Here is a 27,373-nt window from a genome sequence, read left to right on the forward strand (position 1 = left end):
ACGACTTGGGAGAATGATGATCCACAACAGACAGCGCATCTCAGTATCAGAAGTATACTGACCTGCTACTGGCCTGCTAATGTGCCTTTCTAGACCTTTTAAACTGTTGAGAGTAGACCCACAACTGATCCAAATGGAATGAATGGAATGAAACATTCAAATCACAGGGCTTTTGCACCTTTATTCAAATTATATTTTCACTGCAGTTTACAGCCTAGAGTAGAATTTTGCACTGACTTGAAAACAATAATCAAATGATTCATTGCATTGTGGTGTTGCAGGCTAGTCTAGATAATTGTATCGTTCCTAAACAAGATCAATATGGAAACTTTTTGAGATGCTTGTCTCATGTCTTCATTGTTCGCACCTGGCCTCTCCGCTGCCTATCAGTAATTCTTCCTTGTTCTTGTGGATTTATCTTGAAAATTGGTGTAGCTTTGAAATATTTCATGTGTGGTATGATTGCTAGTAAGCATATTTCAGATCTGGACAAACGATCCACCTACCACGATTGTCACTATGAATAGTGGATAGAGGGTAGGATAGACAGTTAGACTGGTAGACTACAGTATATTGACCGGTGGTATAGTTAGCACATGGAAAAGTGTAATGCACAAGGGAAGTACCAAAACACCTTTGGTAGGGGAGGCGCAATGCAAGGAAATTTGGCTAGGATGGAAGAAATTATACAGTAAAACCTGCAAAAGGCTGCATGTAAACCAGGGAAAAAACGCACGACTCTCCCCTGTGGCCAATAAAAAAACACACAACCTTCCCCAAAGCAAAAAAACGAAGTTAGACAACCATCCCCTATTTTGGACCACCCCCTCACCCCAGTAATTTCTTAACTGTCCCTTAAATGTAATTAATTTACCCTTTCCAAAGGTATATGTTGGAGAAAACAATGTTTAAAAACTCACCCAGTCTCCACCTCTTGAGGTCGCCTCTCTCCATCTTCACCCTGAATACAACAACGTAGAGTAGGACCATGACATCGCCCTGATCCATCTCCAACACCCAATCACATTCAATGCTCATATCATGCCACTGTGTCTGCCAGCAAAGGACGCTAAATACCCGACTGGGTGGAATGGGTAAGCCTAGGTTTTATTTCTAAAACATTCCGATACAAATATCTGCATGTTAACAATTTACTCAATATGTGGATATTTGCTGATTTTGTATTGATTGTTAAAATTGTTAAGTTGAACAGCATCTTATGTATATTACTTTCTTCTGTCTTTCTCTCTGCTTCAGCTTGGTGTCAGGATTTGGCCTCATGGAGCTTGATACATCTACCAATAACCTCATGTATGTTCCTCTACCTGTGGTGAACCAGACAATCTGTAGAAAGTCTATTGAAGGCAGAGATGAAAGTAAAGGAATTCCCAGTCTAACAGACAACATTTTTTGTGCTGGGAATACTAAGGGAGGCAAGGACTCCTGTCAGGGGGACAGTGGTGGTGCTTACATCCTGAAGGAGGGTGATCATTTCTGGATAGCAGGGATCGTCAGCTGGGGGATTAACTGTGGAGAGCCTGGAAGATATGGGGTCTACTCTCGTGTGGCTAACTACCTAGACTGGATCAAGAACACTATAAGGGACAGACAAAGTATGAGTGAGGAACAACCCACTGGGCACAGAGGTCAATTCAACGTCTGTCCCACGTTGGTTCAACTTAATTTCATTGAAATGACGTGGAAACAATGTTGATTTAACCAGTGTGTGCCCAGTGGGAAGCTCCTGTGTGCATATGTTTTCTTTAGTTTTTTGTTCTAAAACGGCATGTTTCTTTCCTCCCTTTAGACAGTGGGCGAAAATCATGTTTGTTTTGTTCACCACAACTCACTAGTCTAGTATTTGACCTTTACCATGCTTTCTGTGTCCTTCCTTGCACAATGTTTCTGACTGCTCAACCTCTGTTTTTACCTCTCTTCTGTTCTTTTAGAGAAGTACATCTGTGATTCTGATGGTATCTGGAGATCAGTTAATGGTCTAGAAAAGTTGCAGAAATGCATCGCAGGTATTGATTGCCATAAAGTATAGTTTCATCTCTGCAGATGTTGCCCACTATCTAAGGATGTTTTTCAGACACTCATCTGGATTGTCTATCTTCTAGTGTGTGGACAGACAGAAACAAATAGTCTCAGAAGTCTCAGGCAGAAATTTGGGAGGCAGACCAGCGAAGATGGGGGAGATACCCTGGCAGCTTCTCTCAAAACATTCCAAAAGAGGAGGAGCATCCCTGATCAATGACCGGTGGGCCATCACAGCAGCTAGTCTTGTAGATGGCTATGAAGAAAGCACCATTACATTTTTCGGGGGGCAGATAGATCCTGATGTGGTTGTCATGGTAACAGAGAAGATCATCATTCACCCTGACTACATGAAGGGCATAGCTGGTGAGGAATGCACTAACTACGACAATGACATAGCTCTCATCAGAATGTCTTCCAGGGTGAAGTTAGGGCCCAATGTTCTCCCCATATGCCTGGCTGAGGGTGATGGAGGATTCAAAGAGGGTCAACAAGGCACTGTTTCAGGGTGGGGTGCGACAGAGAATAAAGCTGAAACCAAAATTCTGGATAAAAGCGCTTCTTGCTTCACACAGCTGTGGGAAGATACTCCCAAAGTAAGTGTGAGGACATACCTGTGTTGTCTATTAACAAGCCAATGGTTTTCACTGAGAACATGTTCTGTGCAGGGGGTGATGGGAAGGATAGCTGCATCTTTGCAGATGTTGCCCACCATCTAAGGATGTTTTTCAGACATTGATCTGGACTGATTGTTGACCATGTTTGTAAACCAACTGCCATGATCTGAATAAAGGTCACCAAAATGTCAAAAGAAAACGTATCTTCCACAACTTTGACATTTAAACAGTTATTTAAAAAAATCATAAACAATACATGTATTAGAAAAAGCCTTGCAATTGTATTGATTAAATTATCATGGATTTGACTAATTGATAAGTCCCCATGCTTGTATTGTACTGTACATAATACAGATGTTTTGCTGGAAATCCAATTATTTTTTTCTCAATGAGCAATGTGATCAAGATAAAATTCCTATATAAAATATACACTAAGTGCACAAAACATTAGGAACACCTTCCTAATATTGAGTTGCCCTAAGAATAGCCTCAATTCGTCGGAGCATGGACTCTACAAGGTGTCAAAAGCGTTCCACAGGGATGCTGGCCCATGTTGACTCCAATGCTTCCCACAGTTGTGTCAAGTTGGCTGGATGGTCCTTTGGGTGGTGGACCATTCTTGATACACATGGGAAACAGTGTTGCAGCTCTTCACACACTCAAACCGGGGCGCCTGGCAGCTACTACCATACCCCGTTCAAAGGCACTTAAATATTTTGTCTTGCCCATTCATCCTCTGAATGGCACACATGCACAATCCATGTCTCAATTGTCTCAAGGCTTAAAAATCCTTCTTTAACCTGTCTCCTCCCGTTCATCTACACTAACTTGAAGTGGATTGAACAGGTGAAATCAATAAGGGTTCATAGCTTTCACTTGGATTCACCTGGTCAGTCTACAGTGCATTCGGAAAGTATTCAGACCCCTTGACTTTTTCCACATTTTGTTACGTTACAGCCTCATTCTAAAATTGATTAAAAAATGTTTTCCTTCATCAAACCTTGGGGAGTTTCTCCCTTTCTTCTCTGCAGATCCTCTCAAGCTCTGCCAGGTTGGATGGGGAGCGTTGCTGCACAGCTATTTTCAGGTCTCTCTAGAGATGTTTGATCTGGTTCTAGTCCGGGCTCTGGCTGGGCCACTCAAGGACATTCAGAGACTTGTCCGGAAGCCACTCCTGCGTGTGCTTAGGGTCATTGTCCTGTTGGAAGGTGAACCTTCGCCCCAGTCTGAGGTCCTGAGCGCTCTGGAGCAGGTTTTCATCAAGGATCTCTCTGTACTTTACTCTGTTCATCTTTCCCTCGATCCTGACTAGTCTCCTAGTCTCTGCCGCTGAAAAACATCCCCACAGCATGATGCTGCCACCACCATGCTTCACCGTAGGGATGGTAACAGGTTTCCTCCAGATGTGACGCTTGGCATTCAAGCCAAAGAGTTCAATTTTGGTTTCATCAGACCAGAGAATCTTGTTTCTCATGGTCTGAGAGTCCTTTAGGTGCCTTTTGGCAAACTCCAAGCGGGCTGTCATGTGCATTTTACTGACGAGTGGCTTCCGTCTAGCCACTCTACCATAAAGGCCTGATTGGTGGAGTGCTGCAGAGATGGTTGTCCTTCTGGAAGGTTCTCCCATCCCCACAGAGGAACTCTGTCAGAGTGACCATCGGGTTCTTGGTCACCTCCCTGACCAAGGCCCTTCTCCCCTGATTGCTCAGTTTGGCCGGGCAGCCAGCTCTAGGAAGAGTCTTGGTGGTTCCAAACTTCTTCCATTTAAGAATGACAGAGGCCACTGTGTTCTTGGGGACCTTCGATGCTGCAGAAATGTTTTGGTACCCATCAACTGTGGGACCTTATATAGACAGGTGTGTGCCTTTCCAAATCATGTCCAATAAATTGAATTTACCACAAGTGGACTCCAATCAAGTTGTAGAAACATCTCAAGGATGATCAATGGAAACAGGATGCACCTTGAGCTCAATTTCGAGTCTCATAGCAAAGGGTCTGAATAGTTATGTAAATAAGGTATTTCTGTTTTGTATTTGTAAAACATTTGCAAAAATGTCTAAAAAACTGTTTTTGCTTCATCATTATGGGATATTGTGTGTAGATTGATGAGGAATTTATTATATTTAATCCATTTTAGAATAAGGCTGTAACGTAACAAAATGTGGAAAAAGTCAAAGGGTCTAAATACTTTCCGAATGCACTGTATGTCATGGAAAGTGCAGGTGTTCCTAATGTTTTGTACACTCAGTGTATTAAAATGGGCTATACAGTTGATAATACAAATAATGCAATGTTAAAAAGACAGATTTCAAATGTATTAAATATGCTTCAGTTACAGAAAAGCATTAATTCAATAAAAAACATGTTTATATTTGCTGCTATCCTCGACAAACTCAAACATTTCTTGCATAATTTATACACCCATAATTTCAATTATCCTCCATGGTCTTCTTGATCCATTCTACGTAGCTAGCTACGCGGGTATAGACCCCATATTGGCCTGGCTCTCCACAGTCAATTCCCCAGCTGGCGATCCCTGCTGCCCAGAAAACTCCCCCATACTTTAGGACATACGGCCCTCCACCATCCCCTGCACAGATGTCCTTTCCACCCTCTGGTAACCCGGCACAGAACATGCTGTCTGTCAAATCAGGGGCTTCTCTCTTCTTCTTCCTCACCTCATCAATAGAGCTTCTGCACTTCACCTGGTCCACCAGGGGAATCCGGACATACCTGAGGTTACTAGACATTTCATCATCATCTTTGAGGCCAAACCCTGAAACCCAGCTGTGAGAGGGAGGGAGGGAGAGAAAGAGAGAAAAGCCCTGTTTATACCTGGTGCTAACATGGGTCCTTTGTCCTGATCTTGTCTACATTCTGATTGTGCCCGTATTTCCAGAAAAGTGTCTACACCAGTTATTAAAATGTATCTGTTATCCGTCCACTGTGTCTGCATTGTGACCAGATTTCCTGGTCCCTTCCTTTATGCAAATTATTACACAGCTATTCTTTCAAAATAATATTTATTTATTCTAAGACACATATTGATGTAATCAGTCAATGTCTGCCCATGATTTTAGAGGGCAGAATAATGATGATTTAAATGGTTTCTCTGTCCAGATCTGTCTACACTTGTAAAATATCCAGACACAATGTGTGTCTGACTATCTCCGGAGGTGGGCAGGATGATCTGATCACAATCAGATCACAATGTGTCTTTTGATTGTCTACACTGGTCTAAAAATGTGGGCACAATCAGAATGTGGACAAGATCAGGACAAAGGATGCAAGTTAGAACCAAGTATAAACAGGGCTAGAGAGAGAGAAATGACACATGTACTATCATAGCTTCTGTTTCCATTGCATTGAGGTAATTTTAGGATTTCAAAAAAATACAAAGGAAACAGAAACAGAGAATGCCCAATAACTATACTGTCAAAGATCAAACATTTACTGTACAGGAGAGCCAACTCTTACCCAACTCTTCCAGTGGAGTATTCAGCACCCTTTGCAGGCAGACACACTCACATAATAATAATAATAAGCCATTTAGCAGACGCTTTTATCCAAAGCGACTTACAGTCATGCGTGCATACATTTTTTGTGTATGGGTGGTCCCGGGGATCGAACCCACTACCTTGGCGTTACAAGCGCCGTGCTCTACCAGCTGAGCTACAGAGGACCACATGATGGAACTACTGAATGTGAGCAGGTGTTGGAGCTTGATCAAGGCAATGTCGTGGTTGAAGGATAAACCGTCTGTGTTGTTGTACCCAGGGTGAGGATGGAGAGGTGGAGACTGAAGGAGGTTTTCCACGTTGTTGTCGCCAACGAATGCCTGTTATGAAGTGAAGGGAAATGTGTGTGAATTTCAGTCAGTTACTGCATTTAACTACTGGGTGGAAATAGTAGTTTCTTCAACTATGAGCATCCAGAAGCATGTTTATTGTCTCTCCACTACTTCCTCAATCTTTGTCATCATCTCAGATGTAGGGTCAGGAGTTTTTCTATGATAAGCCTATAATTCAGGACCAGAGATAATCAGAAAAAACTCCTGGCCCAAGTCATTATGTAAACACCACCATAATCATTATTGCACTACCATAACTTCACTCTTCTTGATGACTTGGTTGTTATGTTGATGCACCAGTCAGGATCCAACTGTCCCCGATGACCATCCATCCTGATCGGCCTCCTTCCACACTGAGAAGCATCTGCCAGGGAAATGTTCCTTTTGGAGCTACCTCTCCTCCCAGAATCCTTTGGTGCATTTCTATGGACACCATGGGTCTTCCACAGACTGGTGGATCAGGAAAAGCACAAATTATCACTTCTCCTCTCAGCAATGGTTCAGATTCCACATTGGGTCCAATATTACTGTAGAAAAGCACACAGCCAAAGCACACGCACAAAACAACAAAACACACAAACACATCCATAATATATATATTTTAGAATGTTTCTCACTTGTTTTTTGCTCTTCCTCCTCTATGGTCTTCTTGATCCAGTCTACGTGGTTAGCCACACGAGTGTAGATCCCATAGCTTCCACTCTGTCCACATCCAACACCCCAGCTGACGATTCCTGCTGCCCAGAAAGGCCCAGGAAGGATTCCTGCTTTTCGCAGGACGTACGCCCCTCCACTGTCCCCCTGACAGGAGTCCTTGCCTCCCTCAGGATTCCCAGCACAGAACATGTTGTCTGTTAGACTGGGAATTCCTTTCCTTTCATCTCTGCCTTCAATAGACTTTCTACAGATTGTCTGGTTCACCACAGGTAGAGGAACATACATGAGGTTATTGGTAGATGTATCAAACTCCATGGTGCCAAATCCTGACACCAAGCTGAAGCAGAGAGAAAGAGAGAAGAACGGAATATACATAAGATGCTGTTCAACTTAACAATTTTAACAATCAATACAAAATCAGCAAATATCCACAAATTCAATAAATTGTTAACATGCAGATATTTGTAGTTGACTGTTTTAAACATAAAACCTAGGCTTACCCATTCCGCCCAGTCTGGTATTTAGCGTCCTTTGCTGGCAGACACAGTGGCATGATATGAGCATTGAATGTGATTGGGTGTTGGAGATGGATCAGGACGATGTCATGGTCATACTCTACATCATCTACGTTGTTGTATTCAGGGTGAAGATGGAGAGAGGCGACCTCAAGAGGTGGAGACTGGGTGAGGTTTTGCACATTGTTGTCTCCAACATATACCTTTGGACAGGGTAAATCACACTTAATAAATACACTTAAACAGCAGTCAGACAGTCATTTTTCCATTGGATTTGGAGAGTGAAGCAAAAATTCTAAATGTGGCTCTACTTGAGCATTTTGGATTCGAGATCAAATGTTTTATATTAGGTGACAGTACCGAATGTCACCTTTCATTTGAGGGTATTTTCATACATATCTGTTTTACCATTTAGAAATGAAAGCACTTTATACATCTAGTCCCCCCCATTTGAAGATTAAATAAGTATTTGGACAAATTCACTTATTAAAGTAGTCAAAAGTTTAGTAGATGGTCCCATAATCCTTGCACACAATGACTACATCAAGCTTGTGACTTTACGAACTTGTTGGATGCATTTACAGCTTGTTTTGGTTGTGTTTCAGATTATATTTTGCCCAATAGGAACTATGTGGTGAATAATGTATTGTGTCATTTCGAGTGTCCCTCATACACCCCCCCCCCCCCCCCCCCAGAAAATGCATGTTTTGTTGTCACCTCTTTCTTATTCATCATTATTCATGATTAATGATTGTTGTAATCATGGTATCATCAGGATTCATTTAGAAGTATTCAGAAACATCTTATCTACTCACTTAGAAAGAAAATTACTCCAGTCATCATTCCCCATTCAGTTCCTATTGGGCAAAACATAACCCAAAATACAACCCAAATAAACTGCAAATGCAGAATCACAAGCTTGATGTAATCATTGCATGCAAGGAATATGGGACCTAATACACTATAAGTGAATTTGTCCAAATACTTATGACATCTTCAAATGGGGGGACTAGATACATAAAGTGCTTTCATTTCTGGACCCTGTAATAAAAGGTTAGATTCTGTACTCTCGCCTCATATGAAACATTTGATCTCAAATCCAAAATGCTGGAGTATGAATTCCACATTTTATTTTGCTTCACTGTGAAATACATACGGAGGGGTGTACATCTAGCACAGACCCAGATAAGGGGCCATGTCAAAAAGATAACCCATGCTTTTATTTTCATTAATACACACTCGTCTCACCCTAACGTCTTGCCAGGTATGTCCATGCAGGACATGTGCTGCAGTCATGATCCAGCGGTCCCCGATCACTATCCCTCCTCCTCTACCATTAGCGCTCAGCAACACCTGCCAGGGGAAGGATCCAGCTGGAGCTGGCTTTCCCCCAACAATCCTTCCAAACCCCGGGAGGTTCACTGTAGGACGACCACACACTAGGGACAGAGAGAGACATCTACTGGTCATCCAGGGACAGACTGACTGTAGATACACACACACACAGGGAAAGAACACATACGATACACAGTAGACACAAACACACACACGCTCAAGGGTGAAACTCTGAGTTACTTGGAATACATTGAGGAATCAGTGAGATTTTCAGGCTGTCTTTCCACTTTCCGTCTGATGAGCATGTGAAGTTTCCTGATAAACGTGTGAGAGAGATGTGATTAAACGATACATACATTAGGCATTGAATAGTTGCAGTTGTTTAATTTACAAAAGATTAGAGACTTGCAGGTTGAAAACCGATGTCACTGTAGTGAAGAATATAAGGATGATTTTAGTCTGACTTTTAGCCCCTTCAGGAAGAGTGTAGAACGGCTCATTGCAGTGGTACTGAATGACTGAGAGGTGCTGGTTCTGAGAGCCAGATATGACCTTCAACCTTCCATTCAGCAACGGTTCAGGTTTCCCACAGCCAATCACTGTAGAAGAGACTGGAACCCAAATCTCACACACAGACACACCCAGCAGCCTGGACACACAATATGTTGGGAAGGGGAGATTTGAGACTGAGTGTGTCTCATCATAAAATAATAATGTTGAGAAATACCGTACAAAAAGTATTATGATCTCATAATTCATACTTAATATGGGTGTAAATCACTGTAACTGAACGTCTGTTTAGTAATATTAAGACAGCTTGAATCCAAGCAGGGGATACATGGAAAACAACAACAGAATAAACAACAGTAGACTCACCAGAGTGTTGAATAGACCCAGTCCATGACTGTGATTGGACAGGAGAGACTATGGTGAATGAACCTGCTGTGTAAGACTTGAAGTCCTCACTTTGTATATCACAGCCCCGCAGTCTTACGGGTACGTTAGCTGACTCTGTTTGTTTTAGTGGGGAGTTTGACTGAAGAGTCTAAAAGTCATGTTAAAAAACTTCTCTGTTTGACTTGGCCCAGAAGACACATGCATACACACACGATAACATACGCACTATACACACACGTACACATGGATTTTGTGTTGTAGATAAAGTACCAGTCAAAAGTTTGGACACACCTACTCAAGGGCTTTTCTTTATTTTTTCTATAATAGTGAAGACATCAAAACTATGAAATAACACATATGGAATCATGTAGTAACCAAAAAATTGTTAAACAAATCAAAATATATTTTATATTTGAGATTCTTCAAATAGCCACCTTTTGCCTTGATGACAGCTTTGCACACTCTTGGCATTCTCTCAACCAGCTACATGACGTAGTCACCTGGAATGCATTTCAATAAACAGGTGTGCCTTGTTAAAAGTTAATTTGTGGAATTTATTTCCTTCTTAATGCATTTGAGCAAATCAGTTGTGTTGTGACAAGGTAGGGGTGGCATACAGAAGAGAGCCCTATTTGGTAAAATACCAAGTCCATATTATGGCAAGAACAGCTCAAATAAGCAAAGAGAAACGACAGTCCACCATTACTTTAAGACATGGGCAATCAATCTGGAAAATGTCTCACCATCAACTGTTCAGAGGACACTGTGTAAATCAGGACTTTGTGGTCGAATTGCTGCATAGACACCACTACTAAAGGACACCAATAAGAAGAAGAGACTTCCTTGGGCCAAAAAACACGAGCAATGGACATTAGACCGGTAGAAATCTGTCCTTTGGTCTGATGAGTCCAAATGTGTGGTTCCCACCGTGAAGCATGGATGAGGAGGTGTGATGGTGTGGGGGTGCTTTGCTGGTGACACTGTCAGTGATTTATTTAGAATTCAAGGCACACTTAACCAGCATGGCTACCACAGCATTCTGCAGCGATACGCCATCACATCTGGTTTGCGCTTAGTGGGGCTTTCATTTGCTTTTCAACGGGACAATGACCCAAAACACACCTCCAGGCTATGTAAGGGCTATTTGACCAAGAAGGAGAGTGATGGAGTGCTGCATCAGATGACCTGGCCTCCACAATCACCCGACCTCAACCCAATTTAGATGGTTTGGGATGACTTGAACCACAGAGTGAAGGAAAAGTAGCCAACAAGTGCTCAGCATATGTGGGAACTCCTTCAAGACTGTTGGAAAACCATTCCTCATGAAGCTGGTTGAGAGAATGCCAAGAGTGTGCAAAGCTGTCATCAAGGCAAAGGGTGGCTACTTTGAAAAATCTAACATTTAAAATACTTTTTTGGTTATGCAATAAAAACATATTATTGTTTATTATTGTATTATATGTTATTTCATAGTTTCGATGTCTTCACTATTATTCTACAATGTAGACAATAGTAAAAATAAAGAAAAACCCTTGAATGAGTAGGTGTGTCCAAACTTTTGACTGGTAATGTATGTGGTAGTAGAGTAGTGGCCTGAGGGCACATACTTAATGTGTTGTGAAATCTGTTGTGAATGTATTGTAATGTTTTTAAAACCTTAAACCTTAATGCCTTAATTTTGCTGGACCCCAGGAAAGGTAGCTGCTGCCAAGGCAGCAGCTAATGGGTATCCATAATAAATAGAAATACACAGCGGCGATTTTAACATGTACATCTTGGTGGAGTAAACGCCCCAATTTGTTTTTAGATGCATGCCAGCAAAGCCACTGCACAACACAACACAACACTAAACAATACATTAATTGCACTATAATGGTGACAAACGGTGCCCACAAACTGTTAGGGCCTACATAAAGCTGTCCCAACAGAAGAGATTTCTTTTCAGCACCATGGAGTGAATCCTTACCACTGCTACACCTGGCTATCAACAGAGCCTTGTCTGGCAGCGAAACAGTTCATTCAGCCTAATTTATTGCCTTAAAAAAAAACATAGCTGATATGGCTGACTTGCTTAAACAAATGTGGTTTCTACCGACAATTGAGATGTACAAACTGTGGCATAAGGGGACGACAAGCGGATAAGATGCAATCCGTAATTTCGATTAAGACATTAATGAGCGAGCCAGGACGGACGTAGTCAATATAACTATTTGTTCAGCACTTTTGAAATGTACAGCAACAGAATTTAGAACATGGGCCATTCTTACAGTATTCTCCCTGTACAACAAGTCAGAACCGTAGGATAAATAAGGGGCATATAAGCAGACAATGAAAGCTCTTACAATATTTGATGATTACATTTCTCTAAAGCAGGCTATAGGCTACATGTGCACCACCAAGTCAGAACAGTAGGCTAAGTTATGAGGGGGAAATGGACCAAATTATTAGGATGAGGCACATGGGCTACTAATAGCTTACTACACAACATACATTTAATATTACATTCTTAGCTACAGTATACATATCTCCCTGGGATATTACATTATTTATGCAGCAGCATACAATACATTTTTGGACTCACCTTGTTGTGCTGTGCTCACTTGAACGGGAAGGTGGCGCGACGGTCCTTGTGGGCAAATTTAGAATCCTTTCCCAATTCAGTTTTATCTGTGCAGATGTTGCCCACTATCTAAGGATGTTTTTCAGACATTGATCTGGACTGATTGTTGACCATGTTTGTAAACCAATTGCCATGATCTGAATAAAGGTCACCAAAATGTCAAAAGAAAACAGCTCTTCCACAACTTTGACAGTAAAACAGTTATTTAGAAAATGTAAAAACAAGAAAAATCATAAACAATTTATGTATTAGAAAAAGCCTTGCAATTGTATTGATTAAATTATCATGGATTTGACTAATTGATAAGCCCCGATGCTAGTATTGTACTGTACATAATACAGATGTTTTGCTGTAAATCCAATCAATTTTTCTCAATGAGCACTGTGATCAACATAAAATTCCTATATAAAATATACACTAAGTGTACAAACATAAGGAACACCGTCCTAATATTGAGTTGCCATAAGAATAGCCTTAATTCGTCGGGGCATGGACTCTACAAGGTGTCAAAAGCGTTCCACAGGGATGCTGGCCCATGTTGACTCCAATGCTTCCCACAGTTGTGTCAAGTTGGCTGGATGGTCCTTTGGGTGGTGGACCATTCTTGATACACATGGGAAACAGCGTTGCAGCTCTTCACACACTCAAACCGGGGCGCCTGGCAGCTACTACCATACCCCGTTCAAAGGCACTTAAATATTTTGTCTTGCCCATTCATCCTCTGAATGGCACACATGCACAATCCATGTCTCAATTGTCTCAAGGCTTAAAAATCCTTCTTTAACCTGTCTCCTCCCGTTCATCTACACTGACTTGAAGTGGATTGATCAGGTGACATCAATAAGGGTTCATAGCTTTCACTTGGATTCACCTGGTCGGTTTTCAGTGCATTCGGAAAGTATTCAGACCCCTTGACTTTTTCCACATTTTGTTACGTTACAGCCTTATTCTAAAATTGATTAAAACATTTTTTCCTTCATCAATCTTTGGGGAGTTTCTCCCATTCTTCTCTGCTGATCCTCTCAAGCTCTGTCAGGTTGGATGGGGAGCGTCGCTGCACAGCTATATTCAGGTCTCTCCAGAGATGTTCGATCTGGTTCGAGGTGAACCTTCGCCCCAGTCTGAGGTCATGAGCGCTCTGCAGCAAGTTTTCTCACGGATATCTCTGTACTTTACTCCATTCATCTTTCCTTCGATCCTGACTAGTCTCCCAGTCTCTGCCGCTGAAAAACATCCCCACAGCATGATGCTGCCACCACCATGCTTCACCGTAGGGATGGTGCCAGGTTTCCTCCAGACGTGACGCTTGGCATTCAAGCCAAAGAGTTCAATCTTGGTTTCATCAGACCAGAGAATCTTGTTTCTCATGGTCTGAGAGTCCTTTAAGTGCCTTTTGGCAAACTCCAAGCGGGCTGTCATGTGCATTTTACTGACGAGTGGCTTCCGTCTGGCCACTACCATAAAGGCCTGATTGTTGGAGTGCTGCAGAGATGGTTGATCTTCTGGAAGGTTCTCCCATCCCCACAGAGGAACTCTGGAGCTCTGTCAGAGTGACCATCGGATTCTTGGTCACCTCCCTAACCAAGGCCCTTCTCCCCCGATTGCTCAGTTTGGCCAGGCGGCCAGCTCTAGGTAGAGTCTTGGTGGTTCCAAACTTCTTCCATTTAATAATGACAGAGGCCAATGTGTTCTTGGGGACCTTCGATGCTGCAGAAATGTTTTTGGATCCATCCCCACATCTGTGCCTCGACACAATCCTGTCTCGGAGCTCTACGGACAATTCCTTCGACCTCATGGCTTGCTTTTTGCTCTGACATGCACTGTCAACTGTGGGACCTTATGTAGACAGGTGTGTGCCTTTCCAAATCATGTCCAATCAATTGAATTTACCACAAGTGGACTCCAATCAAGTTGTAGAAACATCTCAAGGATGATCAATGGAAACAGGATGCACTTTGAGCTCAATTTCGAGTCTCATAACAAAGGGTCTGAATAGTTATGTAAATAAGGTATTTCTGTTTTGTATTTGTAACAAATTTGCAAAAATGTCTAAAAAACTGTTTTTGCTTTATCATTATGTGTGTAGATCGATGAGGAATTTATTATATTTAATCAAATTTAGAATAAGGCTGTAACGTAACAAAATTGTGGAAAAGTCAAAGGGTCTAAATACTTTCCGAATGCACTGTACAGTGGGGAAAAAAAGTATTTAGTCAGCCACCAATTGTGCATGTTCTCCCACTTAAAAAGATGAGAGAGGCCTGTAATTTTCATCATAGGTACACGTCAACTATGACAGACAAAATGAGAAAAAAAATTCCAGAAAATCACATTGTAGGATTTTTAATGAATTTATTAGCAAATTATGGTGGAAAATAAGTATTTGGTCAATAACAAAAGTTTCTCAATACTTTGTTATATACCCTTTGTTGGCAATGACACAGGTCAAACGTTTTCTGTAAGTCTTCACAAGGTTTTCACACACTGTTGCTGGTATTTTGGCCCATTCCTCCATGCAGATCTCCTCTAGAGCAGTGATGTTTTGGGGCTGTCGCTGGGCAACACGGACTTTCAACTCCCTCCAAAGATTTTCTATGGGGTTGAGATCTGGAGACTGGCTAGGCCACTCCAGGATCTTGAAATGCTTCTTAGGAAGCCACTCCTTCGTTGCCCGGGCGGTGTGTTTGGGATCATTGTCATGCTGAAAGACCCAGCCACGTTTCATCTTCAATGCCCTTGCTGATGGAAGGAGGTTTTCACTCAAAATCTCACGATACATGACCCCATTCATTCTTTCTTTTACACGGATCAGTCGTCCTGGTCCCTTTGCAGAAAAACAGCCCCAAAGCATGATGTTTCCACCCCCATGCTTCACAGTAGGTATGGTGTTCTTTGAATGCAACTCAGCATACTTTGTCCTCCAAACACGACGAGTTGAGTTTTTACCAAAAAGTTCTATTTTGGTTTCATCTGACCATATGACATTCTTCCAATCCTCTTCTGGATCATCCAAATGCACTCTAGCAAACTTCAGACGGGCCTGGACATGTACTGGCTTAAGCAGGGGGACACGTCTGGCACTGCAGGATTTGAGTCCCTGGCGGCGTAGTGTGTTACTGATGGTAGGCTTTGTTACTTTGGTCCCAGCTCTCTGCAGGTCATTCACTAGGTCCCCCCGTGTGGTTCTGGGATTTTTACTCACCATTCTTGTGATTATTTTGACCCCACGGGGTGAGATCTTGCGTGGAGCCCCAGATCGAGGGAGATTATCAGTGGTCTTATATGTCTTCCATTTCCTAATAATTGCTCCCACAGTTGATTTCTTCAAACCAAGCTGCTTACCTATTGCAGATTCAGTCTTCCCAGCCTGGTGCAGGTCTACAATTTTGTTTCTGGCGTCCTTTGACAGCTCTTTGGTCTTGGCCATAGTGGAGTTTGGAGTGTGACTGTTTGAGGTTGTGGACAGGTGTCTTTTATACTGATAACAAGTTCAAACAGGTGTCATTAATACAGGTAACGAGTGGAGGACAGAGGAGCCTCTTAAAGAAGAAGTTACAGGTCTGTGAGAGCCAGAAATCTTGCTTGTTTGTAGGTGACCAAATACTTATTTTCCACCATAATTTGCAAATAAATTCATTAAAAATCCTACAATGTGATTTTCTGGAGAAAAAAAATCTTAATTTGTCTGTCATAGTTGACGTGTACCTATGATGAAAATTACAGGCTTCTCTCATCTTTTTAAGTGGGAGAACTTGCACAATTGGTGGCTGACTAAATACTTTTTCCCCCACTGTATGTCATGGAAAGAGCAGGTGTTCCTAATGTTTTGTACACTCAGTGTTTTAAAATGGGCTATACAGTTGATAATAAAAATAATGTAATGTTAAAAAGACAGACTTCAAATGTATTAAATATGCTTCAGTTACAGAAAAGCATTAATTCAATAAAAAACATGTTTATATTTTATATTTGCTGCTATCCTCGACAAACACAAACATTTCTTGCATCATTTATACACCCATAATTTCAATGATCCTCCATGGTCTTCTTGATCCATTCTACGTAGCTAGCTACGCGGGTATAGACCCCATATTGGCCTGGCTCTCCACAGCCAATTCCCCAGCTGTCACGCCCTGACCTGGAGAGACTGTTATTATTTGTGTAGTTTGGTCAGGGTGTGAAAATCTATGTATTGTAATTCTATGTTTGGCCGGGTGTGGTTCCCAATCAGAGGCAGCTGTCGCTCGTTGTCTCTGATTGGGGTTCATACTTAGGCAGCCAGTTTTCCTGCCTGGGTTGTGGGATCTTGTTTCGTGTTTAGCCCATAGGACTTCACGGTTTTGTTGATTTTGTCGAGTGTTTATCTTCACTATAAACATGTACGCATACCACGCTGCACCTTGGTCTGACCCGTCTCTCAACGATCGTGACAAGAAGAACGGAATAGACATAACATGCTGTTCAATTTAACAATTTTAACAATCAATACAAAATCAGCAAATATCCACAAATTCAATAAATTGTTAACATGCAGATATTTGTAGTTGACTGTTTTAAACATAAAACCTAGGCTTACCCATTCCGCCCAGTCGGGTATTTAGCGTCCTTTGCTGGCAGACACAGTGGCATGACATGAGCATTGAATGTGATTGGGTGTTGGAGATGGATCAGGGCGATGTCATGGTCATTGTTACGGATACAAGTATCCTGTGTGTGTTTTTGCATTTTTCCTCTCCTTCTGCCCTAATCACAGGTGTCCTTTATGTTCCTGATTGGTGGTCGTTGGGGTGTCCCACCTGTCCGACATCCGTTTGGCTGCTGATTGCTGAGGTGGACCAATCAGTGGACATTCCTCTGTATTGCACCACCTGTTTCTGGTTTTTCACTTACACCTCCCATTGTTTTAAAAGCCAGTCAGTTGTGTTTGTTGGGAGAGACTATTTCTGTGTGTAAGTATGGATACTGTGGTGTTCTGTGTACTCACTCATTTGCTGGTTACTCTGTTTGGTAACTTTGATGTGTGTTTCTGGGAAAAGGGGGATTTAAGCAAGTTGCCCTTGGGCATACATTACCCGTAGGAAGAAAATTGTCTAAAAACACTAGTTAGACCTGAGCGGACCACCCACTGTAATTTTTGTATGATTAGCAGTAGCTTAGCGGTTCTTGAGGCAGGCAAGATCAGTTTAGGGGTTTTTTACATTATTGTTTCATTTCTTGGGTCCTGCTCAGCCCTTTTTACCAAACCTTTACTGTGTGTTCAAAATAAACATTTTATGTTTGACGGTAGCTTATGGTTGTCGTGTATTTTTTGTTCTCACTGTTTCCATGTCATGATTCTAATTTGCATGAATTATGTTACGGGTCTCTTGTCCATCCACCGTAGACTTTTAAAGCCACAGGGTTCGTAACAGTCATACTCTATGTTGTATTCAGGGTGAAGATGGAGAGAGGCGACCTCAAGACGTGGAGACTGGGTGAGGTTTTGCACATTTTTGTCTCCAACATGTACCTTTGGACAGGGTAAATCACACTTAAGAAATACACTTAACAGCAGTCAGACAGTCATTTTCCCATTGGATTTGGAGAGTGACGCAAAAATTCTAAATGTGGCTCTATACTTGAGCATTTTGAATTTGAGATAAAATGTTTTATATTAGGTGACAGTACCGAATGTCACCTTTCATTTGAGGGTATTTTCATACATATCTGTTTTACCATTTAGAAATGAAAGCACTTTATACATCGAGTCCCCCCCATTTGAGGATTAAATAAGTATTTGGACAAATTCACTTATTAAAGTAGTCAAAAGTTTAGTAGATGGTCCCATAATCCTTGCACACAATGACTACATCAAGCTTGTGACTTTACGAACTTGTTGGATGCATTTACAGCTTGTTTTGGTTGTGTTTCAGATTATATTTTGCCCAATAGGAACTATGTGGTGAATAATGTATTGTGTCATTTCGAGTGTCCCTTTTATTGTAAATAACAATACATTTACATTAATGTGGATGCTACAATGATTCTGGATAATCATGAATTAATTGTGAATGATGAAAAGTGAGCAAGTTAGAGGGACAAAGATCATACACCCCCCCCCCCCCCAGAAAATGATAATATCCCCCATTATTGGTAATGGTGAGAGGTTAGCATGTTTTGTTGTCACCTCTTTCTCATTCATCATTATTCATGATTAATGATTGTTGTAATCATGGTATCATCAGGATTCATTTAGAAGTATTCAGAAACATCTTATCTACTCACTTAGAAAGAAAATTACTCCAGTCATCATTCCCCATTCAGTTCCTATTGGGCAAAACAACCCAAAATGACCTGCAAATGCATCCAATGAGTGTGTAGAATCACAAGCTTGATGTAATCATTGCATGCAAGGAATATGGGACCTAATAATACACTTTGGACTACTGTAATACACTATAAGTGAATTTGTCCAAATACTTATGACATCTTCAAATGGGGGGACTAGATACATAAAGTGCTTTCATTTCTGGACCCTGTAATAAAAGGTTAGATTCTGTACTCTCGCCTCATATGAAACATTTGATCTCAAATCCAAAATGCTGGAGTATGAATTCCACATTTTATTTTGCTTCACTGTGAAATACACTGCTCAAAAAATTAAGGGAACACTAAAATAACACATCCTAGATCTGAATGAAATAATCTTATTAAATACTTTTTTCTTTACATAGTTGAATGTGCTGACAACAAAATCACACAAATTATCAATGGAAATCAAATGTATCAACCCATGGAGGTCTGGATTTGGAGTCACCCTCAAAATTAAAGTGGAAAACCACACTACAGGCTGATCCAACTTTGATGTAATGTCCTTAAAACAAGTCTAAATGAAGCTCAGTAGTGTGTGTGGCCTCCACATGCCTGTATGACCTCCCTACAACGCCTGGGCATGCTCCTGATGAGGTGGCGGATGGTCTCCTGAGGGATCTCCTCCCAGACCTGGACTAAAGCATCCGCCAACTCCTGGACAGTCTGTGGTGCAACGTGGCGTTGGTGGATGGAGCGAGACATGATGTCCCAGATGTGCTCAATTGGATTCAGGTCTGGGGAACGGGCGGGCCAGTCCATAGCATCAATGCCTTCCTCTTGCAGGAACTGCTGACACACTCCAGCCACATGAGGTCTAGCGTTGTCTTGCATTAGGAGGAACCCAGGGCCAACCGCACCAGCATATGGTCTCACAAGGGGTCTGAGGATCTCATCTCGGTACCTAATGGCAGTCAGGCTACCTCTGGCGAGCACATGGAGGGCTGTGCGGCCCCCCAAAGAAATGCCACCCCACACCATGACTGACCCACCACCAAACCGGTCATGCTGGAGGATGTTGCAGGCAGCAGAACGTTCTCCACGGCGTCTCCAGACTCTGTCACATGCTCAGTGTGAACCTGCTTTCATCTGTGAAGAGCACAGGGCGCCAGTGGCGAATTTGCCAATCTTGGTGTTCTCTGGCAAATGCCAAACGTCCTGCACGGTGTTGGGCTGTAAGCACAACCCCCACCTGTGGACGTCGGGCCCTCATACCACCCTCATGGAGTCTGTTTCTGACCGTTTGAGCACACATGCACATTTGTGGCCTGCTGGAGGTCATTTTGCAGGGTTCTGGCAGTGCTCCTCCTTGCACAAAGGCGGAGGTAGCGGTCCTGCTGCTAGGTTTTTGCACTCCTACGGCCTCCTCCACGTCTCCTGATGTACTGGCCTGTCTCCTGGTAGCGCCTCCATGCTCTGGACACTACGCTGACAGACACAGCAAACCTTCTTGCCACAGCTCGAATTGATGTGCCATCCTGGATGAGCTGCACTACCTGAGCCACTTGTGTGGGTTGTAGACTCCGTCTCATGCTACCACTAGAGTGAAAGCACCGCCAGCATTCAAAAGTGACCAAAACATCAGCCAGGAAGCATAGGAACTGAGAAGTGGTCTGTGGTCACCACCTGCAGAACCACTTCTTTATTGGGGGTGTCTTGCTAATTGCCTATAATTTCCACCTGTTGTCTATTCCATTTGCACAACAGCATGTGAAATGTATTGTCAATCAGTGTTGCTTCCTAAGTGGACAGTTTGATTTCACAGAAGTGTGTTTGACTTGGAGTTACATTGTGTTGTTTAAGTGTTCCCTTTTATTTTTTTGAGCAGTGTACATACGGAGGGGGAGTGTACATCTAGCACAGACACAGAAGGGGCCATATCAAAAAGAGAACCCATGCTTTTATTTTCATTAATACACACTCGTCTCACCCTAACGTCTTGCCAGGTATGTCCATGCAGGACGTGCTGCAGTCATGATCCAGTGGTCCCCGATCACTATCCCTCCTCCTCTACCATTAGTTACCAGCAACACCTGCCGGGGGAAGGATCCAGCTGGAGCTAGCTTTTGTTGTAGAAATATTTGACTCAAAAGTAGTCAACTCAAAAATATCTCTCAAGAGACTGGAGCTTGTGAATCCAAAAATTTGACTTGATTATTTGCATGTCTCTCTTTGGCTCAGAGATCTATTTTATACACACACAAATGCACAGTCATGTTTACATAGCATACAAAGCTACTCCCCTTAAGATAACTGATTAACATCTTTAACTGCCACGCCACTATTATTTTTCAAAGTCCAACAACACATGTTGTTTACTCCAAAAGGCCATGGCCGCTTTTGCCTCTTTCCCTTATATCATTATATTGGTGGCGTGGCTCAGACACTTTTAAAAATAATATACATACATTCATTAAAGCATGTTTACAGACTGTATTGGCTATATTCCTTATTTAGACATGCATCTGGATTATAAAATGTCAATCATGTTTACTATATTTTACCTTTGACATTTCCCAACATTTTCCTTAATGATACATAAAATATTACCATAAACCCCCCCTTTGGGACATTCCAACAATGTCCCAATAATACAAAGATTTACTTTTAAATGAATGTAAGCCTGTGCATTTACTTATTCTTAGCCTTGCCATATGTGGTTACTTTTTATATGCATATATTTAAACCAATATATATTCCTCATTGTTTGACCCATCCTGATGAGGACCCAGAGCCCAGTCAGGTATTGGTTAAAAGTCTGGAAGGTTTTCCTCTAAATTAACCTCCACATTTTTCTATTGGGCTTTGTAACCATGGCAAGCCCATCCACCCCCAGGAACAACTCCATACAAACATTCAGAAATCCCAAATGGACAGTACATTGGTCCTCCTTTAACATTTACACAATTTCCCATATTCATTTACATATTGTCCTGGAGCTCCCTGAACTGGATGTCTTTCTTTATAAACATTGCTCCCCACTTTTGTTTAGTTATAGCATTTCCCATACATGTGTTAGTATCCTAACACATCAACATATGCAACTTTGTCTTAACAATAATATCTAGGACATGTTAAGAATGATGTCAATATCTTTAGCTTACATAACCTTTTTCACCCATATCACAAGTTTTATAACAATCAAAATAATCAATATCAATATCTAATCCATTAATTGCAATGTCAACATCACTAGGCATTAATATTAATAACTTATTCAGATCAATCAGTCCACTTATAATTTATAATCAAATTAATTACCCAAAACAACTTTAGAATGACAATTCTTAGTCACCTTTGTTCCATCATTCAAAGTTAAAACTCTCACCTTGGCACATATTGACACTGGCGGAATGTATATTTATATTATAATAATTCTAGCATTAACTTTCTCATAACGAGAATTACAACAGATCAGTATCTTAATGCATTCCTAGTCTAAATTACTATAAATTTAGCAGTGTATAATACCTCCTCAATCAACATACTACCTCAACTAACAGTCCCTTCCTCTACCGGCACTCAATCTTCTGGCGTCTTCATTATGTTCTTCAGATAGCTTCATAGTTAATCTTGGATTGCCCATGGCAATGTCCCAATTCCAATGTCACACCTGAACCCCCTCATCTCTACCCCCATTCTGTTTTGTCCATTTGCCAACCAGTATACCCAAACTATGAAGAACGTTGCATTGGCATAGACCTCTCTCTTCCTGCTCACTCCACATGGACTCCTGTCACATTCTTGAGAGAAAAGGCACAAAAGAGAAGGCAATTGTGTCAGGAGCTGATGTGGATGTGGTGTAGGAGTCAGGCGCAGGACACAGAGGCTTAGTCCAACAGACTTTACTTGTCATAACGTGACAAAATACAAAATACGGGCCTCGAAACAAACAGAGGCGAGCGATTACACAAACTGTGCGTAAAAACATAAAAACAAATAAACAGAGCAGAAACTCGCAGCACCTACGGACAGGCGGACAATAACACACAACACAAGACTAACCAAATGAGAAACTTATAGGAGACATAATCAACCAAACAGGAAACAGGTGTACACAATCAGACAAAACCAAACAGACATCGAAAACATCAAACGGTGATAGCTAGTACTCCGGGGACGACGACCGCCGAAGCCTGCCCGAACAAGGAGGAGGAGCAGCCTCTGCCAAAACCGTGACAGTACCCCCCCCTTGACGCGCGGCTCCAGCCGTGCGCCGACCCCGGCCTCAGGGACGACCAGGAGGACGCGGAGCAGGGCGCGTAGGGTGTCCACGGTGGAACTCCGTCAGGAGAGACGGGTCTAGGATGTCTCTCCTCGGCACCCAGCACCGTTCCTCCGGACCGTACCCCTCCCACTCCACGAGATATTGGAGACCCCCCATCCGACGTCTCGAATCCAAGATGGACCGAACTGTGTACGCCGGAGCCCCCTCGATGTCCAGTGGGGGCGGAGGAGTCTCTCTTATCTCATTGTCCTGGAGTGGACCAGCTACCACCGGCCTGAGAAGAGACACATGGAACGAGGGGTTAATATTCTTATAATCAATAGGCAGTTGTAACCTGTAACACACCTCGTTCAATCTTCTCAGGACTTTAAAAGGCCCCACAAACCGCCGACCCAGTTTCCGGCAGGGCAGGCGGAAGGGTAGGTTTCTGGTAGAGAGCCAGACTCGATCACCAGGTGCGTACACCGGCCCCTCACTGCGGTGGAGATCGGCGCTCGCTTTCTGACGACGGATGGCCCGCTGCAAGTGGACGTGTGCAACGTTCCACGTCTCCTCCGAGCGCCGCACCCACTCATCCACCGCAGGAGCCTCGATCTGGCTCTGCTGCCACGGTGCCAGAACCGGCTGGTAACCTAACACACATTGGAAAGGGGTTAGATTGGTTGAGGAGTGGCGGAGAGAGTTCTGGGCCATCTCTGCCCAGGGGACATACCTCGCCCACTCCTCCGGCCGGCCCTGGCAATATGATCAAAGAAACCTACCCACATCCTGGTTCACACGTTCCACCTGCCCATTACTCTCCGGGTGGTAACCCGAGGTCAGGCTCACCGAGACCCCCAAACGCTCCATAAACGCCCTCCAGAATCTGGAGGTAAACTGGGGACCTCGATCAGACACTATATCCTCGGGTACCCCGTAGTGCCGGAACACGTGGGTGAATAGTGCTTTGGCGGTCTGTAGGGCAGTAGGAAGACCCGGCATTGGGAGCAGACGACAGGCCTTAGAGAACCGATCCACAACGACCAGTATAGTAGTATTCCCCTGTGAGGGGGGAAGGTCTGTGACGAAATCTACCGAGAGGTGAGACCATGGTCGTTGTGGAACGGGCAGGGGTTGTAACTTTCCCCTGGGCAGGTGTCTAGGCGCCTTACACTGGGCGCACACCGAGCAGGAGGAGACATAAACCCTCACATCCCTGGCTAACGTTGGCCACCAGTACTTAGCGCTAAGGCAGTGCACAGTCCGGCCAATACCAGGATGTCCAGAGGAGGGTGACGTGTGAGCCCAATATATCAGTCGATCCCGAACCTCGAGCGGAACGTACGTCCGACCCACCGGGCACTGTGGAGGACTAGGGTCGGTACTTAATGCCCGCTCGATTTCAGCATCGACCTCCCACACTACCGGTGCCACCAGACAAGACTCCGGCAGTATGGGAGTGGGCTCAACGGACCTCTCCTCCGTGTCATACCGCCGAGACAGTGCGTCTGCCTTACCGTTCTGGGACCCAGGGATGTACGTGATCTTAAATACGAACCGGGCTAAAAACATGTTCCACCACGCCTGGCGAGGGTTCAATCTCCTAGCTGCCCGGATGTACTCCAGGTTACGGTGGTCAGTCAAAATGAGAAAAGGGTGTTGAGCCCCCTCAAGCCAATGCCTCCACACCTTTAGGGCCTGTACCACGGCTAACAGCTCCCTGTCCCCTACGTCATAATTTCGCTCCGCCGGGCTGAGCTTTTTGGAGTAAAAAGCACAGGGGCGGAGTTTAGGTGGCGTGCCGGACCGTTGCAAAAGTACGGCCCCAATACCGGCCTCTGACGCGTCAACCTCTACCTGAAATGGTAAAGCGGGATCCGGATGCGCCAGCACCGGAGCCGAAGTAAACAGGTCCTTCAGTCTCCCAAAAGCCATGTCCGCCTCGGCTGACCACTGCAAACGCACCGGACCCCCCTTCAACAGAGACGTTATGGGAGCTGCCACCTGTCCAAAACCCCAGATAAACCTCCGGTAGTAATTTACAAACCCCAAAAACCGCTGCACCTCTTTAACAGTGGTTGGAGTTTGCCAATTACGCACGGCTGACACTCGGTCAACCTCCATCTTCACCCCTGACGCAGACAACTGATAACCCAAAAAGGAGATAGACTCCTGGAAAAACAGACATTTCTCTGCCTTGACATACAGGTCGTGCTCCAACAGCCTCCTCAACACTCGGGCGCACCAGGGCTACATGCTCGGCTCGGGTAGAAGAGTACACAAGAATGTCATCAATGTACACGACCACACCCTGCCCCTGCATGTCCCTGAAGATCTCATCTACGAAGGATTGGAAGACTGAAGGAGCGTTCATCAACCCGTATGGCATGACGAGATACTCGTAATGACCTGAGGTGGTACTAAATGCTGTCTTCCATTCATCGCCCCCTCTAATGCGCACCAAGTTGTATGCGCTCCTGAGATCTAGTTTTGTGAAGAAACGCGCCCCGTGCAATGACTCCGTCATAGTCGCAATCAGCGGGAGTGGATAACTGTATTTCACCGTGATCTGATTGAGACTACGGTAATCAATGCACGGGCGCAAACCTCCATCCTTCTTCTTCACAAAAAAGAAGCTTGAGGACGCAGGGGAAGTGGATGGCCGTATGTATCCTTGTCTCAGAGATTCGGCTATGTAAGTCTCCATAGCTCTCTTCTCCTCTTGAGACAGAGGATACACATGGCTCCGTGGAAGCGCTGCTCCTGCCTGGAGGTCTATCGCACAATCTCCCTGCCTATGAGGAGGCAACTGCGTCGCCCTCGATTTACTGAACACGATTGCCAAATCCTCATACTCAGGGGGAATGTGCAGTGCGGGCACCTGGTTTGGACTCTCCACCGAGGTCGCCCCCACGGAAACACCTAGACATCGCCCCACACACTGGGCAGACCACTCCTTAAGAGTCCTCTGTTGCCACGAAATAGAAGGATTATGGGTAATCAACCAGGGAAGCCCCAACACCACTGGATACGCAGGAGAGTCAATCAGATATAGCTGAATAGTTTCCTCATGACCCCCCTGCGTCCTCATCCTAAGTGGCGCTGTGACCTCCCTAATCAACCCAGATCCCAAGGGACGGCTGTCTAAAGCATGGACAGGAAATGGGGCGTCGACTGGAAGAAGGGGAATTCCTAGTTTTAAACAAAAATGTCGATCAACAAAATTCCCAGCTGCGCCTGAATCTACTAGCGCGAATGAGGTGCAACCTGTGGAAAATGTACAGGTAAACAGACGTGCACAACAGAGAGCTCTGGGTAAGTGGGATGCCTACTCACCTGGAATGACTCCCCAGTGCGTGGCCTGTCGTCCTCTCCCCTAGGAGACCCTCCCCAGCACCTGGCCGCAGTGTGCCCTCCACGGCCACAGTTGGTGCAGGGGACAGCCCCCCTCGGGCTCCTCCTCCTCCTCTCTCTAGCGTCAGCACCTCCGAGCTCCATAGGGCTCGGCTCGGAGGTGCTGGAGGGTGGAATGGACGACCCCCACTCGGAACGTCCGCGGGTTGCCAGCAGGGTGTCAAGCCGGATGGACATGTCCACCAGCTGGTCGAAGGTGAGGTGGGCATCCCTGCAGGCCAACTCTCGACGGACGTCCTCCCGTAGACTACATCGGTAGTGGTCGATGAGGGCCCGCTCATTCCACCCTGCATCCGCCGCTAGAGTCCGGTACTCCAGGGCGAACTCCTGTGCACTCCTCCTCCCCTGTCGGAGGTGGAACAGACGCTCCCCCGCCGCATTCCCCTCAGGTGGATGGTCGAACACTGCCCTGAAGCGGCGGGAGAACTCCGCGTAGGTGATGGTGGCGGCGTCTATTCCCCTCCATTCGGCGTTGGCCCATTCCAACGCCTTGCCGGTGAGACAGGAGATGAGGGCGTAGACGCTCTCGTATCCCGAGGGCGCCGGGTGTATGGTGGCCAGGTAGAGTTCCACCTGCAGGAGGAACCCCTGACACCCGGCTGCGGTACCATCATATGCCCTCGGGAGCGAGAGCCGAATACCACTGGGTTCCGGTGCTGGAAGAGGAGGACTGGCCGATGGTGATGGTAAGGTGTGCGGAGGTGTGGGCACCTCTCCGGTGACCAAACGGCGCAGAGTGTTAGACACCTCGTTCATGGCGGCCCCAAGTTGCCGGATCATGGTGTCCTGATCGCTGATCCGTTCCTCCAGCGACTTGGGTGCCGCCGCTGCTCCTGCTGACTCCATGGTGGTGTGTTATTCTGTCAGGAGCTGATG

General features: G+C 44.3%; 1 protein-coding gene and 1 long non-coding RNA gene across 3 annotated transcripts; one reads left to right on the forward strand and one right to left on the reverse strand.

Moving 5' to 3' along the window:
• The first annotated feature begins 1,080 nt into the window (after window positions 1-1,080).
• Window positions 1,081-2,212, forward strand: LOC311127056. The gene is made up of 3 exons (XR_014613087.1): window positions 1,081-1,094; window positions 1,258-1,311; window positions 1,950-2,212. It is a non-coding gene; the product is annotated as an uncharacterized lncRNA (long non-coding RNA).
• A 4,083-nt stretch (window positions 2,213-6,295) lies between these two features.
• On the reverse strand, window positions 6,296-9,990 carry LOC311127030 (complement C1r subcomponent-like). Of its 2 annotated transcripts, XM_084158778.1 has the most exons (8): window positions 9,888-9,990; window positions 9,476-9,660; window positions 9,252-9,326; window positions 8,925-9,115; window positions 7,662-7,879; window positions 7,122-7,498; window positions 6,757-6,954; window positions 6,296-6,492 (listed from the first exon to the last, which is right to left on the reverse strand). In XM_084158778.1, the coding sequence occupies exons 1-7, from the start codon at window positions 9,911-9,913 to the stop codon at window positions 6,788-6,790; spliced, it is 1,239 nt and encodes a 412-aa protein (XP_084014904.1). In that variant the 5' UTR covers window positions 9,914-9,990; the 3' UTR covers window positions 6,296-6,492; window positions 6,757-6,787. The 2 variants fall into 2 exon arrangements, with proteins under 2 accessions (XP_084014904.1, XP_084014903.1); XM_084158777.1 differs by having other exon boundaries at window positions 6,301-6,492; window positions 9,476-9,969.
• Between the last annotated feature and the right edge of the window lie 17,383 nt (window positions 9,991-27,373).

Source organism: Coregonus lavaretus (genome assembly GCF_964263955.1).
Source record: "Coregonus lavaretus genome assembly, chromosome: 3".
Lineage (NCBI taxonomy): Eukaryota > Metazoa > Chordata > Actinopteri > Salmoniformes > Salmonidae > Coregonus > Coregonus lavaretus.